The sequence below is a fragment of the Scomber japonicus genome, chromosome 14 (genome assembly GCF_027409825.1).
Source record: "Scomber japonicus isolate fScoJap1 chromosome 14, fScoJap1.pri, whole genome shotgun sequence".
Lineage (NCBI taxonomy): Eukaryota > Metazoa > Chordata > Actinopteri > Scombriformes > Scombridae > Scomber > Scomber japonicus.
The window spans coordinates 85,001-97,500 of record NC_070591.1 but is presented as its reverse complement, the minus strand read 5'-3'; the positions used below and the strand labels follow the sequence as shown (position 1 = coordinate 97,500).

The 12,500-nt window shown below is 44.6% G+C and overlaps 1 protein-coding gene across 1 annotated transcript in view; it reads left to right on the top strand.

Annotated features, from left to right (window-relative positions):
• nfkb2 (nuclear factor of kappa light polypeptide gene enhancer in B-cells 2 (p49/p100)) overlaps positions 1–12,500 on the top strand; it is a 58,502-nt gene that overhangs the window by 40,349 nt on the left and 5,653 nt on the right. Inside the window, exons 7-18 of the mRNA XM_053333706.1 lie at positions 1,824–1,936; positions 3,596–3,754; positions 4,818–4,922; positions 5,019–5,107; positions 5,256–5,394; positions 5,522–5,659; positions 6,067–6,312; positions 6,455–6,596; positions 6,856–6,970; positions 7,347–7,554; positions 7,735–7,904; positions 7,998–8,100. Of these exons, the coding sequence (XP_053189681.1) occupies positions 1,824–1,936; positions 3,596–3,754; positions 4,818–4,922; positions 5,019–5,107; positions 5,256–5,394; positions 5,522–5,659; positions 6,067–6,312; positions 6,455–6,596; positions 6,856–6,970; positions 7,347–7,554; positions 7,735–7,904; positions 7,998–8,100 (1,727 nt within the window). The remainder of the gene's footprint in view (positions 1–1,823; positions 1,937–3,595; positions 3,755–4,817; positions 4,923–5,018; positions 5,108–5,255; positions 5,395–5,521; positions 5,660–6,066; positions 6,313–6,454; positions 6,597–6,855; positions 6,971–7,346; positions 7,555–7,734; positions 7,905–7,997; positions 8,101–12,500) is intronic.

Below are 12,500 nucleotides of genomic sequence, written 5' to 3'. Positions count from 1 at the left end.
ACAGGACAACAGTATAACAGGAGAACAGTATAACAGGAGAACAGTAGAACAGTATAACAGTATTACAGGAGAACAGTAGAACAGGAGAACAGTATAACAGGAGAACAGTATAACAGGAGAACAGAAGAACAGGAGAACAGGAGAACAGTATAACAGGAGAACAGTATAACAGGAGAACAGAAGAACAGAATAACAGGAGAACAGTAGAACAGAATAACAGTAGAACAGGAGAACAGTATAACAGGAGAACAGAAGAACAGTATAACAGTATAACAGGAGAACAGAAGAACAGGAGAACAGGAGAACAGAATAACAGGAGAACAGGAGAACAGAAGAACAGTAGAACAGGAGAACAGAAGAACAGTATAACAAGAGAACAGGAGAACAGGAGAACTGAATAACAGTAGAACAGGAGAAAAGTAGAACAGGAGAACAGAATAACAGGAGAACAGTAGAACAGGAGAACAGTAGAACAGAATAACAGGAGAACAGGAGAACAGTATAACAGGAGAACAGTAGAACAGTAGAACAGGAGAACAGTATAACAGAATAACAGGAGAACAGGAGAACAGAATAACAGGAGAACAGGAGAACAGAAGAACAGGAGAACAGTATAACAGGAGAACAGAAGAACAGGAGAACAGTAGAACAGAATAACAGGAGAACAGTATAACAGGAGAACAGAAGAACAGGAGAACAGTAGAACAGAATAACAGGAGAACAGTATAACAGGAGAACAGAAGAACAGGAGAACAGTAGAACAGAATAACAGGAGAACAGAATAACAGGAGAACAGGAGAACAGAAGAACAGAAGAACAGGAGAACAGTAGAACAGAATAACAGTAGAACAGGAGAACAGGAGAACAGTAGAACAGGAGAACAGGAGAACAGTAGAACAGGAGAACAGTAGAACAGGAGAACAGGAGGAAAGTAGAACAGGAGAACAGTAGAACAGTATAACAGAAGAACAGAATAACAGGAGAACAGTAGAACAGAATAACAGGAGAACAGGAGAACAGGAGAACAGTAGAACAGGAGAACAGGAGAACAGGAGAACAGTAGAACAGGAGAACAGGAGAACAGAAGAACAGAAGAACAGGAGAACAGTAGAACAGAATAACAGTAGAACAGGAGAACAGGAGAACAGTAGAACAGGAGAACAGGAGAACAGTAGAACAGGAGAACAGGAGAACAGTAGAACAGTATAACAGGAGAACAGTATAACAGGAGAACAGTAGAACAGTATAACAGAAGAACAGAAGAACAGGAGAACAGTAGAACAGAATAACAGGAGAACAGGAGAACAGTAGACCCATTAATGGGTTAGGGTTAATTCACCCCCCCCCCCCCCCTTGTGTTGCAGGTTCAGTAATCTGGGTTAACTCACCCCCCCCCCCCCCTTGTGCTGCAGGTTCAGGGTTAACTCACCCCCCCCCCCCCCCCCCCTTGTGTTGCAGGTTCAGGGTTAACTCACCCCCCCCCCCCCCCCCCTTGTGTTGCAGGTTCAGGGTTAACTCACCCCCCCTCTCCCCCCCTTGTGTTGCAGGGTTAGGGTTAACTCACCCCCCCCCCCCCCCCCTTTGTGTTGCAGGTTCAGTAATCTGGGTTAACTCACCCCCCCCCCCCTTGTGCTGCAGGTTCAGGGTTAACTCACCCCCCCCCCCCCCCCCCCCCCCCCTTGTGCTGCAGGTTCAGTAATCTGGGTTAACTCACCCCCCCCCCCCCCCCCCTGTGTTGCAGGTTCAGGGTTAACTCACCCCCCCCCCCCCCCCCCTGTGTTGCAGGTTCAGGGTTAACTCACCCCCCCCCCCTTGTGTTGCAGGTTCAGTAATCTGGGGATTCTTCACGTGACCAAGAAAGGAGTCGTTGAGATTCTGTGTAGACGACTGAAAGAAGAGAGGAAGAGACAGAAAGGCCCCCACAGCTCTCTCTCAGGTAACTCATATAGTATATAGTATATAGTATACTATACTATATACTATATACTATATTATACTATATAACCCTAGCCCTAACCCACAGCTCTCTCTCAGGTAACTCACTCACTTAATATACTATACTATATAGTATACTACTATAGTATATATACCACTATATACTACTATACTATACTATATACTATACTATATACCCTAACCCCACAGCTCTCTCTCAGGTAACTCACTGTTAGTATACTATACACTATATACTATATACTATAGTATACTATATATACCACTATATATATACTATAGTAACCCTAACCCCACAGCTCTCTCTCAGGTAACTCATATATATACTATATAGTATACTATACTACTATATACTATATACTATATACTATATTATACTATATATACCACTATACTATACTATATACTATACTATATAACCCTAACCCTAACCCCACAGCTCTCTCTCAGGTAACTCATATATATACTATACTATATAGTATACTACTATAGTATACTATATACTATATACTATAGTATATACTATATACTATATACTATATTATACTATACTATATACTATATACTATATTATACTATACTATATAGTATACTACTATACTATACTATACTATATTATACTATATATACCACTATATACTATATACTATAGTATATACTATATACCCTAGCCCTAACCCCACAGCTCTCTCTCAGGTAACTCATATATATACTATACTATATAGTATACTACTATAGTATAGTATAGTATATAGTATATAGTATAGTATAGTAACCCTAACCCTAACCCCACAGCTCTCTCTCAGGTAACTCACTCTTATCATAGTATATAGTATAATAGTAATATGTAGTATTATATGCAGTATTATGTATTATATGTAGTATTATATGTAGTATTATGTAGTATTATATGTAGTATTATGTATTATATGTAGTATTATATGTAGTATTATATGTAGTATTATATGTAGTATTATGTATTATATGTAGTATTATATGTAGTATTATATGTAGTATTATGCAGTATTATGTAGTATTATATGTAGTATTATGCAGTATTATGTAGTATTATATGTAGTATTATATGTAGTATTATGTATTATATGCAGTATTATGCAGTATTATGTAGTATTATATGCAGTATTATATGTAGTATTATATGCAGTATTATATGTAGTATTATGTGCAGTATTATATGTAGTATTATGTATTATATGTAGTGTTATGTATTATATGCAGTATTATATGCAGTATTATATGCAGTATTATATGTAGTATTATGTATTATATGTAGTGTTATGTATTATATGCAGTATTATATGCAGTATTATATGCAGTATTATATGTAGTATTATGTATTATATGTAGTATTATATGTAGTGTTATGTATTATATGCAGTATTATGCAGTATTATATGTAGTATTATGCAGTATTATGCAGTATTCTGTAGTATTATATGCAGTACTCCTCCCTCAGAGGCGGAGGAGGCGTCCCTGCTGAAGGAGGCCAAGGCTTTGGGGAAGGTTAGGGTTAGGGTTAGGTAGTATTATGTAGTATTATGTAGTATTATATGTAGTATTATGTAGTATTATGCAGTATTATGTATTATATGTAGTATTACATGCAGTACTCCTCTCTCAGAGGCGGAGGAGGCGTCCCTGCTGAAGGAGGCCAAGGCTTTGGGGAAGGTGATGGATCTGAACATCGTGAGGTTAAAGTTCACGGCGTTCCTTCAGGACAGTAACGGAGGTTTCACCAGAGCTCTGAAACCGGTGGTGTCCAACCCCATCTACGACAGCAGTGAGTCCAACACCCTAACCCTAACCCTAACCCTAACCCCATCTACGACAGCAGTGAGTCCAACACCCTAACCCCAACCCTAACCCCAACCCCATCTACGACAGCAGTGAGTCCAACACCCTAACCCTAACCCTAACCCCAACCCCAACCCCAACCCTAACCCCATCTACGACAGCAGTGAGTCCAACACCCTAACCCTAACCCTAACCCCAACCCTAACCCTAACCCTAACCCCAACCCCATCTACGACAGCAGTGAGTCCCACACCCTAACCCTAACCCTAACCCTAACCCTAACCCCATCTACGACAGCAGTGAGTCCAACACCCTAACCCCAACCCCAACCCCAACCCCAACCCTGACCCCATCTACGACAGCAGTGAGTCCAACACCCTAACCCTAACCCTAACCCCATCTACGACAGCAGTGAGTCCAACACCCTAACCCTAACCCTAACCCCAACCCTGACCCTGACCCCATCTACGACAGCAGTGAGTCCCACACCCTAACCCTAACCCTAACCCTGACCCTAACCCTAACCCTAACCCCATCTACGACAGCAGTGAGTCCCACACCCTAACCCTAACCCTAACCCTAACCCTAACCCTAACCCAAACCCTAACCCTAACCCTAACCCCATCTACGACAGCAGTGAGTCCCACACCCTAACCCTGACCCTAACCCTAACCCATCTACGACAGCAGTGAGTCCCACACCCTAACCCTGACCCTAACCCTAACCCCATCTACGACAGCAGTGAGTCCCACACCCTAACCCTAACCCTAACCCTAACCCTAACCCAAACCCTAACCCTAACCCTAACCCCATCTACGACAGCAGTGAGTCCCACACCCTAACCCTGACCCTAACCCTAACCCCATCTACGACAGCAGTGAGTCCCACACCCTAACCCTAACCCTAACCCCATCTACGACAGCAGTGAGTCCAACACCCTAACCCTAACCCTAATAATAAATATAATGTAATAATAATAAATGAATGAATGGATGGATGTGTGCCCTAACCCATATAACCCTAACCCGAACCCTAACTCTAACCCGCAGAGTCTCCAAACGCGTCCAACCTGAAAATCTCCCGCATGGATAAAACATGCGGCTCGGTCCTCGGAGGAGACGAGATCTTCCTGCTCTGTGACAAAGTCCAGAAAGGTCAGAACACTTATAATAATTATTATTAATATATATATATATATATATATATAATGATGATGATATAATGAAATCTCCCATCATGCCTTTCTGCAGATGACATCGAGATCCGTTTCTACGAGGAGGACGAGGACGGCGGCTGGGAGGCGTTCGGAGACTTTTCTCCAACTGACGTTCATAAACAGGTTTCTCATTAGATATAGAATAATAAATAATATATAATATATAATATATAATATATAATATATAATATATAATATATATCTGTCCTGGAGCCAGCGCTGGATGAGTCAGATTCACTGAGTCGGCGTTTCTTTCTTCTTCTCTCCTCAGTACGCCATCGTGTTTAAAACGCCGGCCTATCACAGCACAGAGATCGAGCGTCCCGTCACCGTGTTCCTGCAGCTGAAGAGGAAGAAGGCCGGCGACCGCAGCGACCCCAAACAGTTCACATACATCCCACAGGTCCAAGGTTAGACACGCTAACCCTAACCCAGATCACAGTTTGGGGTTTTTCCCGCCGTGGAAACGTTGAGCATGTTTCTTTACATCTCTCATGTGCTTCCCCTCCTTTCATCTTCATCTCTCTCTACTCACAGACAAAGAGGAGGTGATGAGGAAGAAGCAGAAGCCGCTGCCTCACTATGAACCCTGGAGAGGAGGAGGAGGAGGAGGAAGAGGTGGAGGAGCTGGGAGCTTTGGAGGAGGAGGAGGAGGAGGAGGAGGAGGAGGAGCAGGTAAAGATCACATAGATACAAACATCATTAAAGGATTATTAACTCATAAACTTTGTAAATTCTTTGGATTCTTTTCTTTGCTCATAGAAAGTTGAATGATGCCTAACCCTAACCCTTCATTCATAGTTATGAGTTAACATCATGATCATGAACACATTTATGATTTCATGCTTTGAATGTAAAAGCAGTTTTTCATCATCACTGCTAACTGCTAACTAGCCTGTTGAGAAGCTGCTGTGTCAGCATTTCCTTTCTTTATATTTAGGGACAGTTCTTTATAAAATGATGTGGGCTGAATGGAGGGGTTAGGGTCTTTGCTGGATCTTCAGCAGCTTGTTGTTTAGGAATCAAGCTTCACTGTCTGGAGCTCTTCCAGACTAGACTGAAGCGTTGTGGTGTTTCTGCAGGATTCCAGTTTAACCAGCAGATGAACGGAGCAGCAGGAGGAGCAGGAGGCTTCTTCTCAGGAAGCTTCACTGGTTTCACTGCAGGAGGAGCTCAGATGTCAAGCTCCGCCCCTCAAACACAGCAACAGACGGGACAGACGGGACAGACGGGACAGATGGGACAGACGGGACAGATGGGACAGACGGGACAGACGGGACAGACGGGACAGAGTGGTTCACCACTACAACAGCAGCTTTTACAGATAGGTAAGATATGGTTCTGTTACTCCATGCTGACGGTGCGGTTACTCCATGCTGACGGTGCGGTTACTCCATGCTGACGGTGCGGTTACTCCATGCTGACGGTGCGGTTACTCCATGCTGACGGTGCGGTTCTGTTACTTTCCAGCTGCAGCTCTTCACAGCCGAGCGTCTCAGAGCTCCAGACAGACGGCTGCAGCTCTGTTGCAGTACTGCAGCAGCGGAGACGCTCGCGTCCTCCTCGCCATCCAGAGACACCTGGTCGGCATCCAGGACACAAACGGAGACACGTGAGTCCTTCAGTCCGGTTTCAGAGCAGCTGACTCCAGAACCATCAGCTGACTCTAGAACCATCAGCTGACTCTAGAACCATCAGCTGACTCCAGAACCATCAGCTGACTCCAGAACCATCAGCTGACTCTAGAACCATCAGCTGACTCCAGAACCATCAGCTGACTCTAGAACCATCAGCTGACTCTAGAACCCTAACCCTAACCCAGCTGATGGAGTTCCTTGTTCTTGTAAACATTATTTCTGTTTCTCCTCCAGACCGCTACACCTGGCCGTCATCCATCAGCAGACGGCTGTCATCCATCAGCTGATCCACATCCTGCTGAGCAGCCAGCAGCAAGCCTTCATCAACAACCCCAACCACCTGAGACAGGTAGCTACACCCTATTACACCACCTGAGACAGGTAGCTACACCCTATTACACCACCTGAGACAGGTAGCTACACCCTATTACACCACCTCAGCAGAGACTCACAGCTCGTCTCTGCTGTCATTAAAACCAAAGTGTGATGAAGGTATCGCAGCTGTACAGCTTCACCTATAAACTGCTTCACCTATAAACAGCTTCACCTATAAACTGCTTCACCTATAAACTGCTTCACCTATAAACTGCTTCACCTATAAACTGCTTCACCTATAAACTGCTTCACCTATAAACAGCTTCACCTGTAAACTGCTTCACCTATAAACTGCTTCACCTATAAACTGCTTCACCTGTAAACTGCATCACCTCCTCTTGTCGCTGCAGACTCCTCTCCACCTGGCCGTGATCACCCGGCAGGTGAAGGTGGTGGAGGCGTTGCTGAGGGCGGGCGCCGACCCTAGCCTGCTGGACAAAGATGGCCGTAGCCCTCTCCACCTGGCGGCGCTGGCCGGTGACAGCGCTACGCTCCGCCTGCTGCTGGCTCACCTGGGAGAACGCCACGCCCACCTGGTGAACAGCACCGACTACCACGGTGAGAGGACACACCTGTCATATTTATGGCTTGGGGCGCGCAGGTGGTCGATGGGTTAGAGACACGTAGGCAACCACACCTCTCTGTTTCCTGTCTACTAATAAATAAAAACGTCTGTCAGACAAAAACAAACAAATAAATAAATATTTATGGCTAAAACATCACCTGTGCTCTTCTCAGGTCTCCAGCCGCTCCACCTGGCCGTGAGGAAGGACGGCGAGCGCTGCCTCCGCCTGCTGGTGGAGGGCGGAGCCAAGATCAACGCACCTGAGCAGAAGAGCGGGAACACCGCCCTTCACCTGGCCGTCAGAGAACACCTGTTCAAGGTGGCCTGCACCTTGATCACAGAGGTACGGCACATACCTTTACACCTACACATCAGTGACATCACTGTGACATCACCGTGACATCACGGTGACATCACTGTGCTGCTTTGTTCCCAGTTGAAGGCTGATGTGAACGCGTGCACGTTTGGAGGAAACACAGCGCTGCACCTCGCCGCCAGTCTGGGCTCGCCGACCCTCTGCTCCATGCTGATCGCTGCAGGTCAGACGCCATGACATCACACAGGAAGTCACTGACAGCCTATCACACGAGTCACACGCCATGACATCACACATGAAGTCACTGACAGCCTATCACATGAGTCACACGCCATGACATCACACAGGAAGTCACTGACAGCCTATCACACGAGTCACACGCCATGACATCACACAGGAAGTCACTGACAGCCTATCACACGAGTCACACGCCATGACATCACACAGGAAGTCACTGACAGCCTATCACACGAGTCACACGCCATGACATCACACAGGAAGTCACTGACAGCCTATCACACGAGTCACACGCCATGACATCACACAGGAAGTCACTGACAGCCTATCACACGAGTCACACGCCATGACATCACACAGGAAGTCACTGACAGCCTATCACATGAGTCACACGCCATGACATCACACAGGAAGTCACTGACAGCCTATCACACGAGTCACACGCCATGACATCACACAGGAAGTCACTGACAGCCTATCACACGAGTCACACGCCATGACATCACACAGGAAGTCACGTTTGAATTGTTCAAATCATGAAAGTAAAACTGATTAATTTCATAACAATAACTTCAGCATAACAACATAACAGAGTGACTGAGTGACGAAGTTAATGAGTGACTGAGTGACTGAGTGACGAAGTTAATGAGTGACAGAGTGACTGAGTGACGAAGTTAATGAGTGACTGAGTGACTGAGTGACGAAGTTAATGAGTGACTGAGTGACTGAGTGACGAAGTTAATGGGTGACTGAGTGACGAAGTTAATGAGTGACTGAGTGACTGAGTGACGAAGTTAATGAGTGACTGAGTGACGAAGTTAATGAGTGACTGAGTGACGAAGTGAATGAGTGACTGAGTGACTGAGTGACGAAGTTAATGAGTGACTGAGTGACGAAGTTAATGAGTGACTGAGTGACTGAGTGATGAAGTTAATGAGTGACTGAGTGACTGAGTGACGAAGTTAATGAGTGACTGAGTGACGAAGTTAATGAGTGACTGAGTGACGAAGTGAATGAGTGACTGAGTGACGAAGTTAATGAGTGACAGAGTGACTGAGTGACGAAGTTAATGAGTGACTGAGTGACTGAGTGACGAAGTTAATGAGTGACTGAGTGACTGAGTGACGAAGTTAATGAGTGACTGAGTGACGAAGTTAATGAGTGACTGAGTGACGAAGTTAATGAGTGACTGAGTGACTGAGTGACGAAGTTAATGAGTGACTGAGTGACGAAGTTAATGAGTGACTGAGTGACGAAGTTAATGAGTGACTAAGTGACTGAGTGACGAAGTTAATGAGTGACTGAGTGACGAAGTTAATGAGTGACTGAGTGACGAAGTTAATGAGTGACGAAGTGACGAAGTTAATGAGTGACTGAGTGACGAAGTTAATGAGTGACTGAGTGACGAAGTTAATGAGTGACTGAGTGACGAAGTTAATGAGTGACTGAGTGACTGAGTGACGAAGTTAATGAGTGACTGAGTGACTGAGTGACGAAGTTAATGAGTGACTGAGTGACGAAGTTAATGAGTGACTGAGTGACTGAGTGACGAAGTGAATGAGTGACTGAGTGACGAAGTTAATGAGTGACTGAGTGACTGAGTGACGAAGTGAATGAGTGACTGAGTGACGAAGTTAATGAGTGACTGAGTGACTGAGTGACGAAGTTAATGAGTGACTGAGTGACTGAGTGACGAAGTTAATGAGTGACTGAGTGACTGAGTGACGAAGTGAATGAGTGACTGAGTGACTGAGTGACGAAGTTAATGAGTGACTGAGTGACTGAGTGACGAAGTGAATGAGTGACTGAGTGATGAAGTTAATGAGTGACTGAGTGACTGAGTGACGAAGTTAATGAGTGACTGAGTGACGAAGTTAATGAGTGACTGAGTGACGAAGTTAATGAGTGACTGAGTGACGAAGTTAATGAGTGACTGAGTGACTGAGTGACTGTGTGACGAAGTTAATGAGTGACTGAGTGACGGAGATAATGAGTGACTGAGTGACGGAGATAATGAGTGACTGAGTGACGAAGTTAATGAGTGACTGAGTGACTGAGTGACTGTGTGACGAAGTTAATGAGTGACTGAGTGACGGAGATAATGAGTGACTGAGTGACGAAGTTAATGAGTGACTGAGTGACTGAGTGACTGTGTGACGAAGTTAATGAGTGACTGAGTGACTGAGTGACGAAGTTAATGAGTGACTGAGTGACGAAGTGAATGAGTGACTGAGTGACGAAGTTAATGAGTGACTGAGTGACGAAGTTAATGAGTGACTGAGTGACGAAGTTAATGAGTGACTGAGTGACTGAGTGACGAAATTAATGAGTGACTGAGTGACGAAGTTAATGAGTGACTGAGTGACGAAGTCAATGAGTGACTGAGTGACGAAGTTAATGAGTGACTGAGTGACTGAGTGACGAAGTTAATGAGTGACTGAGTGACTGAGTGACGAAGTCAATAAGTGACTGAGTGACTGAGTGACGAAGTTAATGAGTGACTGAGTGACTGAGTGACGAAGTTAATGAGTGACTGAGTGACGAAGTTAATGAGTGACTGAGTGACGAAGTCAATGAGTGACTGAGTGACGAAGTTAATGAGTGACTGAGTGACGAAGTCAATGAGTGACTGAGTGACTGAGTGACGAAGTTAATGAGTGACTGAGTGACAGAGTGACGAAGTTAATGAGTGACTGAGTGACGAAGTTAATGAGTGACTGAGTGACTGAGTGACGAAGTTAATGAGTGACTGAGTGACTGAGTGACGAAATTAATGAGTGACTGAGTGACGAAGTTAATGAGTGACTGAGTGACGGAGTTAATGAGTGACTGAGTGACGAAGTTAATGAGTGACTGAGTGACTGAGTGACGAAGTTAATGAGTGACTGAGTGACTGTGTGACGAAGTTAATGAGTGACTGAGTGACGGAGATAATGAGTGACTGAGTGACGAAGTTAATGAGTGACTGAGTGACTGAGTGACTGTGTGACGAAGTTAATGAGTGACTGAGTGACGAAGTTAATGAGTGACTGAGTGACGAAGTTAATGAGTGACTGAGTGACGAAGTGAATGAGTGACTGAGTGACGAAGTTAATGAGTGACTGAGTGACGAAGTGAATGAGTGACTGAGTGACGAAGTTAGAGTGACTGAGTGACTGAGTGACGAAATTAATGAGTGACTGAGTGACGAAGTTAATGAGTGACTGAGTGACGAAGTTAATGAGTGACTGAGTGACGAAGTTAATGAGTGACTGAGTGACGAAGTTAATGAGTGACTGAGTGACTGAGTGACGAAATTAATGAGTGACTGAGTGACGAAGTTAATGAGTGACTGAGTGACGAAGTTAATGAGTGACTGAGTGACTGAGTGACTGAGTGACGAAATTAATGAGTGACTGAGTGACGAAGTCAATGAGTGACTGAGTGACGAAGTTAATGAGTGACTGAGTGACTGAGTGACGAAGTCAATAAGTGACTGAGTGAGTGACGAAGTTAATGAGTGACTGAGTGACTGAGTGACGAAGTTAATGAGTGACTGAGTGACTGAGTGACGAAGTTAATGAGTGACTGAGTGACGAAGTTAATGAGTGACTGAGTGACTGAGTGACGAAGTTAATGAGTGACTGAGTGACTGAGTGACGAAGTTAATGAGTGACTGAGTGACGAAGTTAATGAGTGACTGAGTGACTGAGTGACGAAGTTAATGAGTGACTGAGTGACTGAGTGACGAAGTCAATGAGTGACTGAGTGACTGAGTGACGAAGTTAATGAGTGACTGAGTGACAGAGTGACGAAGTTAATGAGTGACTGAGTGACGAAGTTAATGAGTGATTGAGTGACGAAATTAATGAGTGACTGAGTGACGAAGTTAATGAGTGACTGAGTGACGAAGTTAATGAGTGACTGAGTGACTGAGTGACGAAATTAATGAGTGACTGAGTGACGAAGTTAATGAGTGACTGAGTGACGAAGTTAATGAGTGACTGAGTGACTGAGTGACTGAGTGACGAAATTAATGAGTGACTGAGTGACGAAGTCAATGAGTGACTGAGTGACGAAGTTAATGAGTGACTGAGTGACTGAGTGACGAAGTCAATAAGTGACTGAGTGAGTGACGAAGTTAATGAGTGACTGAGTGACTGAGTGACGAAGTTAATGAGTGACTGAGTGACTGAGTGACGAAGTTAATGAGTGACTGAGTGACGAAGTTAATGAGTGACTGAGTGACTGAGTGACGAAGTTAATGAGTGACTGAGTGACAGAGTGACGAAGTTAATGAGTGACTGAGTGACGAAGTTAATGAGTGACTGAGTGACTGAGTGACGAAGTTAATGAGTGACTGAGTGACTGAGTGACGAAGTCAATGAGTGACTGAGTGACTGAGTG